The sequence below is a fragment of the Eleutherodactylus coqui genome, chromosome 9 (genome assembly GCF_035609145.1).
Source record: "Eleutherodactylus coqui strain aEleCoq1 chromosome 9, aEleCoq1.hap1, whole genome shotgun sequence".
In the NCBI taxonomy this organism is placed as follows: Eukaryota; Metazoa; Chordata; class Amphibia; order Anura; family Eleutherodactylidae; genus Eleutherodactylus; species Eleutherodactylus coqui.
This window is the reverse complement of record NC_089845.1, coordinates 163,536,265-163,559,230: the sequence shown is the minus strand read 5'-3', so window position 1 is coordinate 163,559,230 and position 22,966 is coordinate 163,536,265. Positions and strand designations below refer to the sequence as shown.

The 22,966-nt window shown below is 46.9% G+C and overlaps 1 protein-coding gene across 1 annotated transcript in view; it reads right to left on the bottom strand.

Moving 5' to 3' along the window:
- Positions 1-349: 349 nt before the first annotated feature.
- FAM135B (family with sequence similarity 135 member B) overlaps positions 350-22,966 on the bottom strand; it is a 205,691-nt gene continuing 183,074 nt past the window's right edge. The window contains exons 17-20 of the mRNA XM_066578914.1: positions 20,193-20,344; positions 18,802-18,912; positions 14,453-14,566; positions 350-671 (exon numbers count right to left, since the gene is read on the bottom strand). Of these exons, the coding sequence (XP_066435011.1) occupies positions 466-671; positions 14,453-14,566; positions 18,802-18,912; positions 20,193-20,344 (583 nt within the window). The 3' untranslated portion in view covers positions 350-465. The remainder of the gene's footprint in view (positions 672-14,452; positions 14,567-18,801; positions 18,913-20,192; positions 20,345-22,966) is intronic.

The following is a 22,966-nucleotide window of genomic DNA, read 5'->3' as shown; positions in this document are numbered from 1 at the left end:
GATCAAGGAGTCTTCTGGCCGGTACTGAGGACAGGGATCGGAGAAGATCAGTTGAGCTGGCCTTCATGGCTGGCTTGTTAGCCGGATCGGGGATGTATATTACCAGAGAAAAGTATAATGACACAGAAAGTCCCATCAGCATCATGTAACAGAGGCTCGAATCTGGGGGGCAGATCTGTGTGTCTGCCAAAAGGTTGGAAACCTTCTGTTCCATGTTGGACTCTGCTTGAGAAATTAGAACATTACTGAAAAGATTCTTAAGAGTTAGATTATATCAATACTGTATAATAATGCTACTGGGGTTTCCAGAAGAAGGACAGCAAATGAAACTGAGGAGAAAAAGGCCATTTTTGAGATATTACATTTTTTTTCATCACTGATCTCACATGCTTTCCCCAGAAACTTTTTGGTTTATGAATTCTAAAAGTCCGAACACTCGAGAAGCCTGCACATTAGGGTAAGGAGTTATTTGAAGTAGCCAAGACCTGTAACAAGGAAAAACTTTTCCAAAAAGAGCTCAGAATCCAGCACAGCTATGTGAGCGGCTCGTCCAATGAGGGTATTTGCTGTATTTGGGAGAGCATGAAACACATCATGTCGAATTAAAGTGCAGTCCTTGGACTCCATCACTGGCTGGAGTAGATTGTTGATCATTTCAGTGTAGATAGGACCTAGAAAGGAAAGGAATTTGATGAATTTTCTATCTAGAAGATGACAAATCTCTATTTAACTCCTTCACTCCTACTATTTATCACAAGCTGGGTTCGTTCTACAGGGAAAGGATATTGCAGTTCTAGAAAAACATAATTCATTCTACATCAAACAGCTGTCGCTCCAGTTTTATCGGCGCTATGAACATGCTTTTTTTTACACTTACACAATGCTTTGAATATTGAAAACATAAAAAAAAACAAAACACTACACATCATTGGTATCGCCAGATCTTCAACTTCACATACTATTAAATATCGCATTATTTATCCTGCACTGTCAATTCCAGGATAAATGAAAACGAAAAAGCCAAAATAATCTTATTCTGTTCATCTCGCCTCCTCAAAACAGAAATCAAAAAGTAGTATAAACCTCAGAATGGTAAAAATAAAAACTACAAGTCATCCTGCAAAAAACAAGCCCTCATACAGCCCTGTCAGAAAAATCAAAATGCTCGAGTCTTGCACTGTGGTAACACAAGGTCTTTTTTTTTTGTAAAGGTTTGTATTGTGAACAAGTAGTAAAACATAATAAAATCTCTATAAATTTGGTGTTGTCATAATTGTTGACCATTAGAATAAAGGTAATAGAATACATTCTTTGTCAAAAAACAATCGCGCCCCCTGAAGAAGTTGTCATTTTGCTGTAATACTCGTCCTGTAGTTTCATCTCAGGCAGATCTGTAAATGATGAGAGTTGTGGGGTGATTAGATGAACGGTCTTGTCACCGGAGGCCCAAAAAGTGGTTCCCCCCCTCGGCCTATAAAAAGCTCTCGGAGGCTCCTTGTGTGTAGTGACCTCTTCTTCTGCTTGTGTAGAGCTTGTTGAACATTATACACCTCTATGACACAGAAAACAGATTTCACCCACTGAGAGGGGCGCAATATTGGGATGTGAGAAGCTGGATGGTTGTATCGATGAATTGTCCCCCACCGGCCATTCTGACCAGACTGTTAGGAGGTGTCGAGACCAGTGGATGGGGGCACACAAGGTGACCAGGCTCAGGACCCCCCAACAGACCACCAGTAGAGAGGAGCATCTGACCAGACTGTTAGGAGGTGTTGGGACCAGTGGATGTGTGAGGGCACACAAGGTGACCGGGCTCTGGATGACCCCTACAGACCTCGAGTAGACAGGAGTGCCTGACCAGATTGCTAGGGGGTGTTGGGACTAGTGGATGTGTGAGGACACACAAGGTGACCGGGCTCAGGACCCTCCGATAAACTACCAGTAGAGAGGAGCATCTGACCAGACTGTTAGGAGGTGTTGGGACTAGTGGATGGGGGCACAAAAGGTAACCGGGCTCAGGATGCCCCTGACAGATCACCAGTAGAGAGGAGTGTCTGACCAGACTGTTAGGGGGTGTTGGGACCAGTGGATGTGTGAGGGCACACAAGGTGACCGGGCTCAGGATGCCCCTGACAGACCACGAGTAGACAGGAGTGCCTGACCAGATTGTTAGGGGGTGTTCGGACCAGTAGATGTGTGGGAGCACACAAGGTGACTGGGCTCAGGACACCCCCTACAGACCACCAGTAGACAGGAGCATCTGACCAGACTCACTCCTTGACTCCCTCCAGTCGGGTTTCCGCTTTCTACACTTGACCGAAACTGCCCTCACAAAAGTATCAAACGACCTGATGATGGCAAAGTCTAGAGGCGAAAACTCCCTATTAATCCTCCTCGACTTCTCTGGTGCATTTGAGACTGTTGGACATGATCTCCTTCTCACTATGCTTTACTCTATTGGTCTAAACCACACTGCTCTTTCCTGGTTCTCCTCCTATCTCTCTGACTGCTCTTTCAGTGTCTCCTTTGCTGGTTCTATCTCCTCTCCACTTCCTCTCACTGTTGGGGTACCGCAGGGCTCGGTCCTTGGTCCCCTTCTCTTCTCTACCTATACAGCCCCAATTGGACAAACCATCCACAAATTTGGCCTCCAATACCATCTCTATACTGATGACACCCAGTTATACACCTCTTCCCATGAGATCTCTAAACCATTCCTCCAAAATATCACTGACTGTCTGCCCGCTGTCTCTAACACTATCTCCTCCCTTTTTCTCAAACTTAACCTCTTTAAAACTGACCTTCTCGTCTTTCTTCCTTCCAACGAACCTCCCCTCAACATCTCCATTCCAGTGTCTGGCACCATCATAACCCCCAAACAGCATGCCCGCTGTCTTGGAGGGGGTCACACTGGACTCTGACCTCTCCTTTACCCCCCCCATCCCGCCCCCCCACATCCAATCTCTGGCCCAAACATGCCACATGCACCACAGAAATATTGCTAAAATCTGTCCGTTCCTCACCACAGACATGCTAAAGACACAGGTTGTCACCCTCATCCATTCCCAACTAGATTACTGCAACTTGCTATTCATTGGCCTCCCCCGCATGAGACTCGCTTCACTCCAATCCATACTAAATGCGGCAGCTAGGCACATCTTCCTATCCAGCCATTACTCAGACTCAGTGATGTCATGAACGTCAAAACTGGGCTGCTACAGAGTAAAACTGGGGTGTCTTCAGTCTGGGCACTGACGACGATGATGTTTGCGTCTGGTGATCCAGGCGTCTTAATCCTGCCTTTGCTGTGTGGAGCATCACAACGAAGTCGAGCAGAGCATGGGTGATCAAAGACTGTAGCAAATGAGAAGATGAAGAAGTGGGATACTGAGTAGACTAGTCTCCTGGGGTGGCTGAAGAGTAGGTTGTATTGTGTCATGCCTCCTGTACACAAACGCAGCAGAAACCCGGAGCCACAGTCGGAGGACGAGCGAGAAGTGGGGAGAATCAGCTGCTTTGTTACTTTACACCATGGAGGACGCCTTAGAATGTCCTTTCATAACTTGGATAACCCCTTTAAAGGAGTTGTACCATAACTGCAAGTTATACCCTAGTGACAAGCTGTGGATTTAAAGGGGTTGTACCAAGATTTGAAATTCTCCCCTATCCACAGAATAGGGGACATCTTTCTAATCAGTTGGGATCTGAGCGCTGAAACGCCTGCTGATCTTGAGAATGGGGGTCCTGTGTCCCTCTCTTCCGAACTGTGGGGTCACTGCAGCCACCGCAATGAGGAGATTGAATGGAGTGCTGATCATGCAAGTGCACCAACGCACCATTCACTTCCAATGAGACCGCCGAGAGGGCATTATTCAGATATTTCCTCAGTCCATTGAAATCAATGGAGCGCTGCCGATGCATGCTCCGTCCGTGCTCCATTCAGAGTGACATCCCTGCGGCTGGAAAGGCGACTCCCACAGTGACAAGAGATGCGACAGGGGAATCCAGATCTCCAGATCAGCGGGGGTCTCAGAAGTGAGATCCCCATGATCAGCAAGTTATCCAGCTTCAAATCTTAGTACAACCCCTTTAACTCCACAGCTGGTCCCTATACTGGGGATTTTTGTGCCGATTTTGCCACTTCAAAGGAAGAGATGAAATCTGCATCAAAATCCGCACTATAATGTGTGTCAAAATCTGTGCATTAGATGCAGCCGTCGCCCATCCACCTTGCCTTCTACATACCAGGATGATTTCTGTATTCCTGATACTTATGACTTAAATAAAACAGATCCCATGGGCATTAAAGATCCGATGGGGGAGCCCTTTTAATGTCTTCTTCTTTTAAATTGCCATGAAAACTACAATAAATATGCTAAAGTGACTTTTTTGTGTCATTGTTTACACTTTGTATCATTAGCCGCGGTGCCCATGGTACTTGGTGCTTAATGACTCCGTGGAATCAGAGCAGGATGAGCGCGCCGGGTAATTGACCCCTTTTAAGTAACAACTTTCGCCAGTCAGTTAAGCAGGCTTAATGAGCTTTCGCTAATTTCTCAGCTGGTAACTCAGGAAACATGTTGTTTTATACAACGAGATCGGGAGAGAAAGGAACGCTTGCGGCCGGGTTCGCTGCCTTTATGGTTTTGCTCTTCCCTGCAGAGTGAATGTTTACAGTAACCAACGCAATCTAATAGTCGTTATATGCTATAAAGTAATCGGACGGAGAAGCAAGTCTATCATTGGGAGCGGTGCGCCTATTCCAGGAACGTTTAACCCCTAAAGCCACCTTCACACAAGCAGACCTGCTGACGAATCTACGCTAATAGAGATGAGCGAACGTACCCGTCCGAGCTTGATACTCGTTCGAGTATTAGAGTGTTCGAGATGCTCGTTACTAGAGGCGAGCACCACACGATGTTCGAGTTACTTTCACTTTCATCTCTGAGACGTTAGCGCGCTTTTCTGGCCAACAGAAAGACAGGGAAGGCATTACAACTTCCCCCTGTGACGTTCAAGCCCTATACCACCCCCTGCAGTGAGTGGCTGGGGAGATCAGGTGTCACCCGAGTATATAAATCGGCCCGCCCGCGGCTCGCCACAGATGCATTCTGACAGAGATCAGGGACAGTGCTGCTGGTGCCGGAGCTGCTATAGGGAGAGCGTTAGGAGTTATTTTGGGCTTCAAGAACCCCAACGGTCCTTCTTAGGGCCACATCTAACCGTGTGCAGTAGTGTGGAGGCTGCTTTTAGCAGTGTTGCACAATTTTTTTTTTGTATATCGGCCGTGCAGAGCATTGCGTCCGCAATCTGCAGTCATTGTACAGAGTATAGGGCCAGTACTGGTGAGGCAGGGAAAGAGATATTCAGGCTATATAGGCAGTGGGCTTTTCCCAAAAAATTGGGGAATAATACTATATTTGGACGGCCTGTGACCGTCCTCAGTTTACTGCGTGTCTGCTGGGGGTAGTAGTCCTAATTAATACGCAGCTAAGCGTTACAGCAGGCTTGCGCAAAATTGTTTCCTGGATCTGCTGTCTCTGTTACATCAGCGCTGTCATCCCGCCAGAGGGAAACAGTATACATAATATTATACGCTGCCTACAGTATCTGTCTGCTGTATCAGCTCAGCATTTAAAAAAAAATAGAAGCAAAATACTTAAGGCCTACTACTGGCCTTTGGCCACTTGACTGTTTCTGCGCTGTAAATTCCACTAGCTCAGTCATACGCACCTACGTCTCACTACAGGCGTGCGCAAAATAGTTTCTTGGCTCTGCTGTGCGTTCCATAAGGGAAGTCAGCCTCCACCCACAGGCCAATAAGCAGCACATTTAATTACAGCGTTCTGTTTCTGCACTACTGGTAATACAGCATGCTGAGGGGTAGGGGTAGGCCTAGAGGACGTGGACGCGGGCGAGGACGCGGAGGCCCAAGTCAGGGTGTGGGCACAGGCCGAGATCCTGATCCAGGTGTATCGCAGCCGACTGCTGCGGGATTAGGAGAGAGGCACGTTTCTGGCGTCCCCACATTCATCTCACAATAAATGGGTCCACGCGGTAGACCTTTATTAGAAAATGAGCAGTGTGAGCAGGTCCTGTCGTGGATGGCAGAAAGTGCATCCAGCAATCTATCGACCACCCAGAATTCTGCGCCATCCACTGCTGCAACTCTGAATCCTCTGGCTGCTGCTCCTCCTTCCTCCCAGCCTCCTCACTCCATTACAATGACACATTCTGAGGAGCAGGCAGACTCCCAGGAACTGTTCTCGGGCTCCTGCCCAGAATGGGCAGCAATGGTTCCGAATCCTCTCCCACTGGAGGAGTTTGTCGCGACCGATGCCCAACCTTTGGAAAGTTCCCGGGGTCCGGGGGATGAGGCTGGGGACTTCCGGCAACTGTCTCAAGAGCTTTCAGTGGGTGAGGAGGACGATGACGATGAGACACAGTTGTCTATCACTCAGGTAGTAGTAATTGGAGTAAGTACGAGGGAGGAGCGCACAGAGGATTCCGATGAAGAGCAGCAGGACGATGAGGTGACTGACACCACCTGGTTTGCTACGCCTACTGAGGACAGGTCTTCAGAGGGGGAGGCAAGTGCAGCAGCAGGGCAGGTTGGAAGAGGCAGTGCGGTGGCCAGGGGTAGAGGCAGGGCCAGACCGAATAATCCACCAACTGTTTCCCAAAGCGCCCCCTCGCGCCATGCCACCCTGCAGAGGCCGAGGTGCTCAAAGGTCAGGCAGTTTTTCACTGAGAGTGCAGACAACCGACGAACAGTGGTGTGCAACCTTTGTCGCGCCAAGATCAGCCGGGGAGCCACCACCACCAGCCTCACCACCACCAGCATGCGCAGACATATGATGGCCAAGCACCCCACAAGGTGGGACAAAGGCTGTTCACGCCTCCGGTTTGCACCGCTGCCTCTCCCCCTGTGCCTCAACCTGCCACTGAGATCCAACCCCCCTCTCAGGACACAGGCACTACCGTCTCCTGGCCTGCACCCACACCCTCACCTCCGCTGTGCTCGGCCCCATCCACCAATGTTTCTCAGCGCACCGTCCAGCCGTCGTTAGCGCACCGTCCAGCCGTCGCTAGCGCAAGTGTTGGAGCGCAAGCGCAAGTACGCCGCCACGCACCCGCACACTCAAGCGTTAAACGTGCACATAGCCAAATTTATCAGCCTGGAGATGCTGCCATATAGGGTTGTGGAAACGGAGGCTTTCAAAAGTATGATGGCGGCGGCGGCCCCGCGCTACTCAGTTCCCAGTCGCCACTACTTTTCCCGATGTGCCGTCCCAGCCCTGCACGACCACGTCTCCCGCAACATTGTACGCACCCTCACCAACGCGGTTACTGCCAAGGTCCACTTAACAACAGACACGTGGACAAGCACAGGCGGGCAGGGCCACTATATCTCCCTGACGGCACATTGGGTGAATTTAGTGGAGGCTGGGACAGAGTCAGAGCCTGGGACCGCTCACGTCCTACCCACCCCCAGAATTGCGGGCCCCAGCTCGGTGGTGGTATCTGCGGCGGTGTATGCTTCCTCCACTAAACCACCCTCCTCCTCCTCCAACGCAACCTCTGTCTCGCAATCAAGATGTGTCAGCAGCAGCACGTCGCCAGCAGTCGGTGTCGCGCGGCACGGCAGCACAGCGGTGGGCAAGCGTCAGCAGGCCGTGCTGAAACTACTCAGCTTAGGAGAGAAGAGGCACATGGCCCACGAACTGCTGCAGGGTCTGACAGAGCAGACCGACTGCTGGCTTGCGCCGCTGAGCCTCCGTCCGGGCATGGTCGTGTGTGACAACGGTCGTAACCTGGTGGCGGCTCTGCAGCTTGGCAGCCTCACGCACGTGCCATGCCTGGCCCACGTCTTTAATTTGGTGGTGCAGCGCTTTCTGAAAAGCTACCCATGCTTATCAGACCTGCTCAGAAAGGTGCGCCGGCTCTGCGCACATTTCCGCAAGTCCCACACGGACGCTGCCACCCTGCGCACCCTGCAACATCGGTTTCATCTGCCAGTGCACCGACTGCTGTGCGACGTGCCCACACGGTGGAACTCTACGCTCCACATGCTGGCCAGGCTCTATGAGCAGCGTAGAGCTATAGTGGAATACCAACTCCAACATGGGCGGCGCAGTGGGAGTCAGCCTCCTCAATTCTTTACAGAAGAGTGGGCCTGGTTGGCAGACATCTGCCAGGTCCTTGGAAACTTTGAGGAGTCTACCCAGATGGTGAGCGGCGATGCTGCAATCATTAGCGTCACCATTCCTCTGCTATGCCTCTTGAGAAGTTCCCTGCAAAGCATAAAGGCAGACGCTTTGCGCTCGGAAACAGAGGCGGGGGAAAACAGTATGTCGCTGGATAGTCAGAGCACCCTCCTGTCTATATCTCAGCGCGTTGAGGAGGAGGAGCATGAGGAGGATGAGGAGGAGGGGGAAGAGACAGCTTGGCCCACTGCTGAGGGTACCCATGCTGCTTGCCTGTCATCCTTTCGGCGTGTATGGCCTGAGGAGGAGGAGGATCCTGAAAGTGATCTTCCTAGTGAGGACAGCCATGTGTTGCGTACAGGTACCCTGGCACACATGGCTGACTTCATGTTAGGATGCCTTTCTTGTGACCCTCGCGTTACACGCATTCTGGCCACTACGGATTACTGGGTGTACACACTGCTCGACCCACGGTATAAGGAGAACCTTTCCACTCTCATACCCGAAGAGGAAAGGGGTTCGAGAGTCATGCTATACCAGAGGACCCTGGCGGACAAACTGATGGTGAAATTGCCATCCGACAGCGCTAGGGCCGAAGGCGCAGTTCCGACGGCCAGGTAGCAGGGGAGGCGCAGAGATCAGGCAGCATGTACAGCACAGGCAGGGGAACACTCTCTAAGGCCTTTGACAGCTTTCTGGCTCCCCAGCAAGACTGTGTCACTGCTCCCCAGTCAAGGCTGAGTCGGCGGGAGCACTGTAAAAGGATGGTGAAGGGGTACGTAGCCGATCGCACGACCGTCCTCCATGACGCCTCTGCCCCCTACAACTACTGGGTATCGAAGCTGGACACGTGGCCTGAACTCGCGCTGTATGCCCTGGAGGTGCTTGCTTGTCCTGCGGCTAGCGTCTTGTCAGAGAGGGTGTTTAGTGCGGCTGGGGGAATCATCACAGATAAGCGTACCCGCATGTCAACCGAAAGTGCCGACAGGCTTACACTCATCAAGATGAACAAAGCCTGGATTTCCGCAGACTTCTCTTCTCGACCAGCGGACAGCAGCGATACCTAAACAATACGTAGGCTGCACCCGCGGATGGAAGCATCGTTCTCTATCACCATCAAAAACGTGGACCTTTTAGCTTCATCAATCTGTGTATAATATTCATCCTCCTCCTCCTACTCCTTCTCCTGAAACCTCACGTAATCACGCCGAACGGGCACTTTTTCTTAGGCCCACAAGGCTCAGTCATATAATTTTTGTAAACCATTTTTATACGTTTCAATGCTCATTAAAGCGTTGAAACTTGCACCTGAACCAATTTTTATTTTAACTGGGCTGCCTCCAGGCCTAGTTACAAATTAAGCCACATTAACCAAAGCGATTAATGGGTTTCACCTGCCCTCTTGGTTGGGCATGGGCAATTTTTCTGACGTACATTAGTACTGTTGGTACACCATTTTTTGGGGGTCCTCGCCTACAGTGTAATCCAATTAATTTTTTGCCCACCTGCATTAAAGCTGACGTTACATCAGCTGTGCTGGGCACTGCAATGGGATATATTTATGTACCGCCGGTGGGTTCCAGGGAGCCACCCATGCTGTGGGTCCACAGGGAGTTGTAACTGCATGGGTCCACTTCTAAAGAACCCCAGTCTGACTGGGGCATGCAGTGTGGGCCGAAGCCCACCTGCATTTAATCGGACGTTACCTCAGCTGTGATGGGCACTGCAATGGGATACATTTATGTCCCGCCGGTGGGTTCCAGGGAGCCACCCATGCTGTGGGTCCACAGGGAGTTGTAACTGCATGGGTCCACTTCTAAAGAACCCCAGTCTGACTGGGGCATGCAGTGTGGGCCGAAGCCCACCTGCATTTAATCGGACGTTACATCAGCTGTGCTGGGCACTGCAATGGGATATATTTATGTACCGCCGGTGGGTTCCAGGGAGCCACCCATGCTGTCGGTCCACACGGAGTTGTAACTACATGTGTCCACTTCTAAAGAACCCCAGTCTGACTGGGCCATGCAGTGTGGGGCGAAGCCCACCTGCATTAAACATGACATTACCTCAGCTGTGATGGGCAATGCAATGGGATATATTTATGTACCGCTGGTGGCTTCCTGGCACCTACCCATGCTGTGGGTCCACACGGACATCACAATAGGGAGTTGTACCTGCCTGTGTCTATGAATTAAAAACCCTGGTCAGGTTGGGGCATGCAGTGTGGGCCGAAGCCCACCTGCATTTAATCGGACGTTACCTCAGCTGTGATGGGCACTGCAATGGGATAGATTAATGTACAGCCGGTGGGTTCCAGGGAGCCACCCATGCTGTGGGTGCACATGGAATTCCCATTGCGGAGTTGTACCTGCCTGTGACTATTTATAAAAAACTGCGGTCTGACTGGGGCATGCAGACACCTTGACAGAATGAATAGTGAGTGGCACATAGGTTCCCCATTGCTATGCCCACGTGTTCAGCTCCTGATGGCTGTGGCACAGGATTATATTTCTCATTGCTTCTGTACAGCAATGTGGGCTACCGCCCCGCCCCTTTTAAAGAGGGTCGCTGCCTAGCCATGCCAACCCTCTGCAGTGTGTGCCTGCGGTTCCTCCTCATGGCAGACGCACTTATAAATAGACATGAGGGTGGTGTGGCATGAGTGCAGCTGAAGGCTGCGCAGGGACACTTTGGTGTGCGCTGTGGACACTGCGTCGTGCGGGGGGGGGGGGGGGGGGGTTGGGCAGCATGTAACCCAGGAGAAGTGGCAGTGGAGTGTCATGCAGGCAGTGATTGTGCTTTGTTGGAGGTAGTGTGGTGCTTAGCTAAGGTATGCATTGCTAATGAGGGCTTTTCAGAAGTAAAAGTTGTTGGGGGGGGGCACTCTTGCCGCTATTGTGGCTTAATAGTGGGACCTGGGAACTTGAGATGCAGCCCAACATGTAGCCCCTCGCCTGCCCTATCCATTGCTGTGTCGTTCCCATCACTTTCTTGAATTGCCCAGATTTTCACACATGAAAACCTTAGCGAGCATCGGCGAAATACAAAAATGCTCGAGTCGCCCATTGACTTCAATGGCTTTCGTTACTCGAAACGAACCCTCGAGCATCGCGATAATTTCGTCCCGAGTAACGAGCACCCGAGCATTTTGGTGCTCGCTCATCTCTATACGCTAACTAAATAGTTGTAGAGATTCGGCAGCATTTACAGAACGAGCCATGGGGAGATTTAACCCCTGAACGCTGAATGATCGAAGTTTATGTTCTGGGCAGCTGTGATGGACAGCCGGCCTGCTGCAACAACAGTGGGGATGGTGAGAACACCAATTCCCTCTGTTAACCCCTTAGGGCCCCTGTACACTGGTGCTGGTGAGAGTGATATCGGGATGGGATTGACGCCCCAATATCGCTCTCGCAATCCTTCTGAAAAGCCCCGGATGCGAGGCGGGAAACAGCCTATCATCCCAGCATGGCTCAAGGAATCTCCTGCTGTGCCTGTCACAGCCTCGGCAGGAGATAGCGATCTTCTCCCATTGATTTCAATGAGGCCAGCAGCAGCACCGGCCCCATTGAAATCAATGGGAGAAGATTGTGATCCTCTGCTACTGCTGTGACAGCAGTGGCAGGGGACTCCCCAAGGCAAGGATTTTCAGGTGGGGCTTGAAATGTAAGCGCTACCCCGAAAATAATCCATAATTGCAGAAAAGAAAATAATAATAATAAAACATCACCTTAGAAACGCTGTCATCTCCAGCGCGTCTTCTAGCAGGTCCCCAAGCGCTCTTCTTCAGCTTCCAGCTGGGGATTGAAAAATCCCCGCTTCCTGAAAGCACTGCCTCTGATTGGCTCAGCGCTGTGACCAATCATTGAATGACAGCTAAGCACTGCTTCTGATTGATCACAGCGCTCAGCCAATCAGAGGCAGCGCTTTCAGGAGGTAGTTATTTTTCAATCCCCAGCCAGAAAAGAAGCTGAAGAAGAGTGCCGGGGACCTGCTAGAAGATGCACTTCTAAGGTGATGTACTACTTTTTTCTACAGTTAGGGATTATTTTCGGCGTAGAGTATATATTTCAGGGCCCCCCCCCCCCTCGCCCCCCTGAAAACCCTTGCCATGGGAGGATCCCGATCATCTCTCATTGATTTCAATGGGGTCGGCGCTGCTGCTGGAAATAATAGGCGAGATCGCAAAAAAGAATAGACATGCTGCGATTTTGTTTTCATGTTAAAGCATTGCATGCATGTGAATGGAGACATTGGGGGCCACTGGCTTCAAAATTTAGCGATTTCTCCCAGCCTCGCAGTACTGGGAAATCGTGCGATTTCATCGCCAGTGTGAAGGCGCCCTTTCATTCCGCAATCAATGTTGATCACAGTATGTAAAGGATTCACAAACGAACACTTATGTCATGAGCCTGCCACAATGTCATCGCAGAGGGCCAATGGGTTGTTATGGCAACTGGGTGTCATTGCCTGGCGTTTGGGTCTGCCGAGGGATATGATCTCCAGTAATCGCGATAATGCATTGTAGTACATGTTATCACAGCAATCAGACAATCCTGCATTCAAGTCCACTTTTTTTACATTTAAAAAATGTGTAAAAAATAAAAACAGTAAAAACAAAAAACTGTGTAACCAAATAGTAGTAAAAAACCCTCTTTTGCCCACTTTCCCCTCTTAAAAAAATGCACGTTTGGTATCACTGCATCTGTAACCATCTGTACAGTAAATTGAAGACACTATTCTGCATGGCATAAAAACATTTAAAAAAATAAGACAATAGAGCTTAAATGCTTATTTTGTGTCCAAAAAAAAATGCAATAAAAGTGATCAAAATGGTATCAATAAAAACTACAGCTCATCATGCAAAAAAGAACCCCTCACAGACAGGGGCGTAGCTAAACGGTCATGGGCTCGGGTGCAAAAGTTTATCTTGGGGCCCCCAACTTCTCTTAACACCCCCCAATTATAAAGCTTTATTCATAGTACTGGGCTCCCTACATGGAAAAGCCTTATGGGCCCCTGAGACTCCTGGGCCCGGGTGCAACCGCATTCCCTATAGTTACGCCAGTGCTCACAGAGCACCGTCCATGAAAAAATAAAAGTTATGGGACCTTTGACCTTGGGTTTTATTTCAAAAAATGGAAAAACCTAAAAAATATATATAATTTTGGTGTTGTCAGAATCGTACTAAACTGCAGAAAATAATTTATCATGCCCTTCACGCTACACGATTAACACTTGAAAAAAAAAACGCAGAAAACAATGGCAGAATTTGCATTTTTTCCTCTGTACCCTCCAAAAAAGCATATTAAAAGTTAAGCAATACATTACATGTACCCAAGAGACAGAAAACTACAGCTCACCATGTAAAACACAAGCCTTCATACAGCCACGCCAAGGGCAAAATGAACAAGTTATAGCAAATCCCCCGAAAATGGTCATGTCCTTACACCCAATATAAAACATGCCCTTCAGGGGTTAAATCCTCTTTATATGATGCGGACGTGAAAAATGTTGCAGATTCTGATTCCGCAGCTCGTCTATTTATGCTGCAGAATCTTGCTGTGGAATTCACGCCTGGAAATACAAAAGTTGAATTCCGCACCATTTAGCTGCAGATCCATCAACGTGGAATTCTCGCCAAATTGCTGCAGGTTTGCCATTGCGGAACGCCGCCACGTAAGGCAAACACTGGCGGAAATGCAGCGGAGATTCCTCAGTTTTTACAATACAAGACAAGTGAATGTCCTGAGTGAAGGTCACTTCAAGGACGCGGCCTAGTTTGGTAATTAAGGACACAACGAACTGCCCGTTGGACGGTCTGGGGCTCATTAGCATACGGCAAACTTATTGTCTTCTATCTTCTCATAGGAGAGACTCTTGCAAATGATAAAAGTAATACTGGTTTCCTTTGCCATTGTAACCGAACAGCCCTCAGTGAATGGCTGGTGAAGGATCGATGACGTCACAGAGGGAACTCCCTCCCACTGCTAACTTCATCCATGCCGCGATCAACATCGATTGCAGCATGTAGGCCGTTAACAGCAGGGATCAGTGTTCTCTGCTTTCCCTGCTGCTGGCAGTCACAGCCGGCTCTTGCTGTGGATGGTGCAGGCTCAGCTCCAGAGCCCACGCCATCCATATGCTGTATATGTATGGCACTTTGTACTCGTACATCATGGGGTGGGAAGGGGTTAAAGAGGAAATAAAACATTTTTGTGACTTGACCCAAAGTTATACCGTACCCGTGTGTTTGTCCTTGATGGCATTTTTACACATCTCAATCCTTGCAGAATGAAATGGAACATACCGGTCTTGCGGAGAGGCGACCAAAACGACATTTTTAAAATATTGAAGCCCTGTAAGAAAAAGTGACATGATTTTGTTTTATTTCAATAAAAATCTGGAAGAAGCGACAAAACGTGTGAAACAAATCTGTACGTTTTTCTTAATTCACATCGGGGGGAAATTTAGCATCAGAGGAATTTTTGATGCTGCTTTTCTGGCCTCTTATGTTTCCATCTTTAGCGCATAAAATGCTCCAAATGTGTCACATTATCGCTGATCTTTACCTACAGTGGATTTACACGTCTCCCCCCCCCCCCCCCCGTATTAAAGTCACGGGGTTTTGTCATGTTTAAAAATCCAACCCAGATGAATCTTATCAGATTTATTTCCTTCAATGACCCGATATCTGTGCAAAAAACAGACTGCAGACAATCTTATAGGGCTTTAACACAAATGGCGCTTTTTTATCCAAAATGGGCCGATACGAAACCATTGATTCTCACCAATTAACGGGATTCTCACCTGTTAATACTACGTGTGATAAAAGACAGGCCTTGCGCTACGTTCACACTTTTTTTTTAAAACTTAGATGCGCACCCACGTACGTGCACAAACACGCGTGAATGCAGGTCTGTGCCCATTGCCTGCAATGGGTCTGCAGCTGCTGCCGATGGCCCCATTGCAAGCAATGGGCTGCCAGCAACCCCTGCAGTGATTTTCAGGAAGGGCTTTAAATATAAGCCCTACCCTGAAAAATCATCCCTGTTTGTGTAGAAAGAAAAAAAAAAGAAATATACTCACCTCTCTGCCGCTGCCCTGTGAATATTCCCCAAGGATTCCCTTGTCACTGAACACTGTGACAGCACTGTGAATTCTATTAATGGCCAGGTGCTGCCTGTGATTAGCTGTGACCAATCACAGGCAGCACTCAGCTGTCACTCAATGAATGGCTGAGTGCTGTCTGTGATTGGCTGAGCGCTCAGCCAATCAGATACAGCCCTTTCAGCAGGTGGAGATTTTAAATCCCCACCTGCTGAAAGAGCTTCAGAGCAGTGCAGGGAGAAGACCTGGCTGGACCACCTGAGTCCCGGCAGCGGCGTCCTCTCTGCGCTGTCCCCGACTCTGTAATGCAGTTCTTTAAGCAGGCGCGGATTTAAAATCCCCGCCTGCCGAAAGAGCTGCTTCTGATTGGCTGAGGCACTCAGCCAATCACAGGCAGCTCTCGCCTGTCATTCATTCATAACTGCATACACGCGTGTTTCAGTGCGTACAGGGGCGCGCACCTATGTACGCACACGCTCGTGTGAAGCCACCCTTAGGGTGGAAAAATAGAAAAACCAAACTAAAATAATGCGGTTGCATAAGTGTTCACACCCTCTTATATTCGGGGATGCGGTTGTGTTCAGAATCAGCCAATCACATGTGACCTCCTGATAGATAGTAATCAGCACTCCGCTGCCATTACTTACAGGGATTCTTGGTCCCCCATATAAAGTTTGGCTCTTCTAGGAGGATTTCCTGACATTTTCTTAGTCGGTCCGTAAGGATCTTACAGAACATCAAAAGAATCCGATTGTTGGAAGGGATCAGTCAGGAGAAGGGAGCCAAAACATCTCCAAGGCATTACATATACCATGAAGGACACTGAAGACCAAGAAGCGGATTACATTTGGCACAACAGAGACATCACCAAGAACAACAGTAATATCACAAAAATGGATGAAAAGACCAGAAAAAAATTGGTCCGGGAGGCCAACAGTCCAACCCAAAAAGACTGAACGCTGACATAAAGTCAAAGGCTACAACAACAAAGTACTGGTTTACGGCGTCCATATTTATGCACACTCATTATTTTAGTTTTTTTCAAACCCTAAAAGATTTCAGTTTGTTTTCCAATGGAGTTGTCCAGATATCGGGTCACACGGAGGGGGAAACTAATCTGACATCATTCAACTGTCTCAGGTTTTTTAACATGACAAAACCATGGCATTTTACCAGAGGGGAGTAGACTCTTTATACCCACGGTATGTCAGGACTAGACGTGCCCCTACACTTCTTACCATCCTCAATTGGAGTCAGATTGCGCAAAAATCTTGGGACTTTGTAAAATGTCTCAATTGATAAACCTGTCGAAAACCTCACCCAACTCAAACCTGCCCCCTTATCTAGATACTTATGCACTAACATCTGTCCTTATTGACATCATTCATAAGTAAATTTGTTTAAATTGATTTGCATCAAAAGTAGGGCTCAAGCTGGGTTGGATCTGCTGCTATCCCACTGTTTTCTGATAGAATACGGGCAGCCTGCCGATCACTGCAATACTGTATATATTGTTTTTTCTTATTACGGGGCCACCATAACAATTGCAGACGGGGTAACATCTAACTAAGGCCAGCACTAGCATTATGTTTGAGCCCTACATTTGATGTATAGGCCAGGGAAAGCCCCCAAGGTATACAGTATGCCAAATATATCCCTTGGGCTCCATTCACTGAATGGATGCCAGAAGAGTGCAGTTTTGGCATCCATCAGTACATTCTACTATGCACATTGCACAGGCTTCCTGCAAAAGAAAAAAGTATACTGTGCTGTATCCAGTTTCTGAAAGGGATTTCGGCCAAAGACATGCACAGTGACATGGTGCAAACATTAGGCGGCAAGGGCCCTTCATACTCCAGAGTGAAAAATTAGGTTGTAAATTAGAAACCGGCCACTTCAACACCAATGATGAAGGCTGATCTGAAAGCCCTCCAGTGGTGACTGTTCCAGAAACCATAGACACCATCCATGTCATGCTTCTGGAAGACTGCCCAATATCTGCTAAGACAACAGCCGAGGCTCTGATCATTTCCAGAGAAAGAGTTGGGTCCACAATTCCTGATCATCTGGACATGAGGAAGGTGTCTGCCAAATAGGTCCCAAAATGCTTGTCTGCAGATCTAAAGCATGCCAGAGTGCAAGCCTCCTGGGCCATTCTACAGTGTTCTCAGCAGGATACTGATGCTTCCCTGTCTTGACGGGTGACGGTGGATGAGGCGTGAATCAAATTGATAACGAATCAAAATAGTTGTTAATAGAATGGAGGCACAGTTGTTCCCCGCATCCAAAAAAGTCGAGAGTGCAGAAATAGTCATCCAGGGTGATGGTGTCTATCTTCTGGGATACAGATGGGATATTGCTTGTGGACAGCCTTCCAAATGGGTCTACTGTCACAGCTGTGTATTACACAACGCTTCTAGATAAATTGAAGGAGGCACTGAAGTAAAATAAATACACAGAGAGTTGACCCAAGTTGTCATGTTCTTGCGCAACAGTCTATCATCCCACAGAGCGGCCATCACCCAGAGCAAACTAGCTGACCTGGGCTTTGAGGTGCTGCACCATCCTACTTATTCTCTTCATTTGGCACCCTTGGACTATCATTTGTTTTCTAATTTAATGAAACACTTCAAGAGAACTAAATTTGCCTCCATTTCTCATGCAATTGCAACTGTTGATGCCTTGTTTATAGTAACATAGTATGTAAGGCCAAATGAAGACAATGTCCATTTAGTTCAGCCTGTTAATTTCCCAGTTGATCCAGAGGAAGGCAAAAACCCCAAGAGGCAGGAGCCAATTAGCCCTTTTGGAGGGAAAATTTCTTCCTGACTCCCTAATGGCAATCAGACTACTCCCTGGATCAACCCCTAATAGTTCCAACCTGCCTGTATACCTGGATTAACAACCCGCTGGTCACCTAAACTTTATATCCTGTAATATCCTTCCACTCTAGAAAGATATCTAGTCCCCTCCTAAACTCCTCTATGGATTTTGCCATCACCACGTCCTCAGGCAGAGAGTTCCACAGTCTAACTGCTCTTACAGTAAAGAACCTTTATTGCCCAACCAGAGGAATTCTATCTGGATGGCTTGAAGATATTCAGCACCTCAGTCAGAAGGGCATCAATATCCAAGGAGACTATGTAGAATAACTGCAAAAATTTTCTTGTTCTATGTCAATTTTTAATGGTCAATGCCAAGGACTTATCAGCACCCCCTCGTAATTTTCCTGGCTTTGTTATGTACATGATGCTTTTGCCCAACTCTAACATTTGACATAATTTTCAGCTTTTTAGCACAAAATAATGACTCACAAGCACCATTATATTCCCCCTATGTGTAAGAATTGTGGACTGCTTAGAATTTCTCCACACTGACATTTCAGTCTATCCTAGTCACTGTTGGATGAATTGTTACATGGCAAGGATATTCGCGGACTGAATGTACACTGTTATGTTTTTGGCAGAGTATGTACAGTACATACCGGGTTTTTGGCTTAGTTGATACAGGAATGATTTCCGCAGGTCAGCATTATCCCTGAAGGTCAACTGCAGCAATGAACCTGACTTTTTTAATTTCTGCATTAGCCACAAACCTGGAAGACATAAAGCGTGTGCTAAACATGTATTTCCTCCATATTTACCTATAATATTAAGCAAAATGTAATATTAAGGAGGAGACACAGATTAGACATTAGAGAAACTTTCTGACCGTTAGGGTGATCAATGAGTGGAACAGGTTGCCACGGGAGGTGGGGAGTTCTCCTTCAATGGAAGTGTTCAAACAAAGGCTGGACAAATATCTGTCTGGGATGATTTAGTGATCCTGCACTGAGCAGCGGGGTTGGACCCGATGACCCTGGAGGTCCTTTCCAAGTCTACCATTCTGGGATTCTAACTGTAAACTAATTCTCCTGGTTCTGTAAGGGGGTTGGTATGCAGTTAAAATTCCCCTCTTGCATTTCTTTTCTGAAGCAGCTAAGTTCTGTACTCTGCTATCTTCACAATCACATAGAGATGAATGAATCAGTGGGACGCAAGAGCAAGAGCCGTTCTTGTGATTGGCAGAGGTTCCGGAGATAGAATCCCCAGCAATCAGATATTTCTCTATCCTGTAGATAGGGGATTCGTTGCTATGGTGGGTCAACCCACATGGATGGTCTATCCTTCAGATAGACTCCAACTGATCAAACATTGATGGTCTACCCTCTGGATCCCCATCTATCAACACAATGAAGGGGCTGTGGGGCTCTCAGAAGAAATGTGAACCTTTCATTTTACTGATAGGAAGGGGACCAAGATGTCTGACCTTCCATGGTGAAACACTGATGACGATGATATAAAAATCCCTACATAACATCGTATACTAGTACATTTTTGTAACTTATTGACTGCTCAGTCGTTCTTTGCTTCTCTGTACTGCTGGCCCCCGTGGTCCAACACATTTCTGTATACTTTACCCACAAATGTAAACCGGATCAAACCTGGCTTACATTTCTGTATAGGCGCATGGAGGTGTCTGAATGTGCCTAATATATGAAGAGGCGGACACATCATGCAGAAATAATAATACATTCCCCCCACTGTGGCCTGGATGGGGTGTTTTTTTCTGTCTTTTTCCTTTTGGCTTCCTAAGACTATTTGAAAAACGCATAAACAACACATGTCTGAATTAAAGGAAAAACACCTAAAAAATGCTTGTAAAAATGTCCAATTCATGGTATTTTACACAAATAAAAAAGAAAAGCTGCAAAAAAAGATAACTTCCTATTATTTTTTTATTTTATGCACCTTTTTTTACCTGGACTCAATCTATAAAACAATGAAGAAATGGAACATAAAATATTTGGAAGGTTTCATCGTCGCTCTGTCTTACCTGTACTAACTAAGGTGCTGTTACTATAAAGAGTCCCAAGATGAGGTCCAGACAGTGAGAGGAACGTATGCAGCTTGTTCAGATAATAACGGAAACGTGGGCGAGTAAGAACAGACCGGATGATGATGTTCCCCAAAGAATGTCCAATAAAACTAGAGAGAAAAGTCATAGGAAATACAGTAAGTGCAGAAACTTCACAATTGGCTCCCACATCCTGCAGCACGGGCTATAGAGAACATACAGGGAGGAAGTGTCTACCTTCAACATGGCCGCCCCAGGGGATAAAAAAAACAAAACAATTAAATTAAATGTTTTGAGACTCACACAAAGTTTGCTGTTTCAGTGCTTTTATATTTAGTCAGATGTTTCTATGGTTACTGAAGTACAATAATAAGTATTTCATAAGTTTTTACACTTTTATTGACAATTCAGACAAAGACTCAATATTTACAGTGTTGCCCCTTATTTTTCATGACTTTTGCAGTTCGCCCCGGCATGCTGTATATCCCGACTGATGACAATCTATTCTTCCTAATCATGGAGTTTATCACAATTTCTATCTTTTTGTTTGTCCACCCCTATTTTGAGGATTGACCACAGGGGCTCAATGTGATTGAGATCTGGGCAGTTTCCAGCCACAGACTCAAAAAGTCAACGTTTTATTCAGCGAAGCGCTTAGTTATTACTTTTGCCTTGTAATATGGTGCTCCATCATGCTGGAAACTGCATTTTCCAGCACCAGGTAGCTCCTGGATGGTTGGGAGAAGTCCCAAGATACTGTATAGGGATTGGGCTGCAGAGCACTGGGGTAAAGTTATTTTCCCGGATGACGCCCCCTTGGGACTGTTTGTGACAAGAATTGTTGTCTGGAGAAATAAAAGGTGAGCACCACTATGAGTCCTGTGTCATGCCAACAGTAACGCATCCTGAGACATTCAATCTGTGGGCTCGCTTTTCATCCAAGGGAGGGGGCTCAGTGGAACACTGCCATAAAACACTGCCACAATATAGAATGGGATCTGAACCTTCTCCAGAAACAACTTCCCCCCACTCTCCAGGGGCAATCTGGTGATGAACACTGATCGAGCACCGTGTCACAAGGCAAAAGTGACAACTAAGTGGCTCAATGAACAAAACATTGACCTTTTGGGTCGATGGCCAGGAAACTCCCCGGATCTCATCCCATTGAGAATCTGCGGTCAGTCCTCAAAAAGTGGGAGAACAAACAAAAACACAGGAATTGGGATAATCTCCAAGCGTTCCTGTGTCCAGAGAATCTTACATTAGCTATTTTTCATGGGCTACCCAAATTACACAAAAATGTATTTCCCCCGCCCTTTCGGCCCATAGTTGCAGGGATCGATTCACCCTGTGAACGTCTTAGCGCATGGGTGGATCGGTCCCTGCAGCCGTTGGTCAAAAGGGTTCCTGGGTTTTTGCAGGACAGTAAATCTGTCATGCAGCAGTTGAGCGAATTTTCATGGAACAATAATAACAGCTGGGTTCTGTGTGATGTAATAGATCTGTATTCGTGCATACCACACCGTGCGGCACTGACAGCTGTCAAATTTCATTTAAATAATTACAGTAATTATACAAAGGAATTAAAAGAGTTTATTTTATTGGCAGTGGATTTTTTATTAAAGCATAATTTTTTCACATTTAATAATGAATTTTTTTTACAGATATCGGGAGCCCCGATGGGCTCTCGTTCTTCTCCCACCATTACAAATCTTACTATGAGTTATTGGGAGTCTTTGTTTATTTTTTGTGATAATAATCCGTTTGAGGGCCGCCTGGTGTGGTATGCACGTTACATAGATGACATAGTGATAATTTGGAATAATGATTCCATAATGGATAGTAAAGAAAAAAATCAAAGAATTCTTCCAATATATCAATAATAATGATATGGGATTAAGGTTCACAGGAGAAGGGAGGATTGATGAGGTTCTGTTTTTAGATCTAGTCCTAAAAGGCAATGATGTGACAGGTAGAATAGAGTTCAAGTCCTATAGAAAAACCACAGCTGGCAACACTATCTTACACGCTGATAGTGGACATCCAAACCATGTAAAAAGAGCCATACCGGTTGGTGAGATGATCCGAGCTCGCAGAGCTTGTACCCTACAAAAAGACTATAAAAAAACTGAAGAAGGAATTATCAATAGACTCACAGAAAGGGGGTAGAATAAAAATGATCTCTATAAAGTATCAAAAAATATTAGTAAAATAGACAGAAGAATTATTATTTAGAAAAAAGGAGAAACATATAAGATCAGATGTTTTAGTCTTCTCCACTGCTTACAGGAGGGAATGTAATGCTATAAAAAGAATATTTAAGAAATACATTCCTGTTCTCTGCCAAGATAAAACCACAAGGGACATTCTGGATAAAGGTATAAAGGTTGTAGCCAGAAAAATAGGAATCTGGGGAACATGTTGTCCCCGAGTTTTTTCTCGTTAGAACAAATAGAAAATAAAGGTAGATGGTTTCCCTTTAAGGGATTTGCACAATGTGGACACAGCAGATGCAGCACCTGCCACACGGCAAAACAATGGAACCCCTTAGAGAATAGTTCCAAAACTAAAGAATTCCCAATAAAAGAATACATTAACTGTAACTCCACCAATATCATATATGTCATCAAATGTACAGCTTGTGAGAAATGTTACGTCGGATGCACAATACGAAAACTAAGAACACGAATAGCTGAGCATGTCAGAAATAGCAAAACTAAAAATGCCGAGCATTCTGGGGCTGTAAGACATTT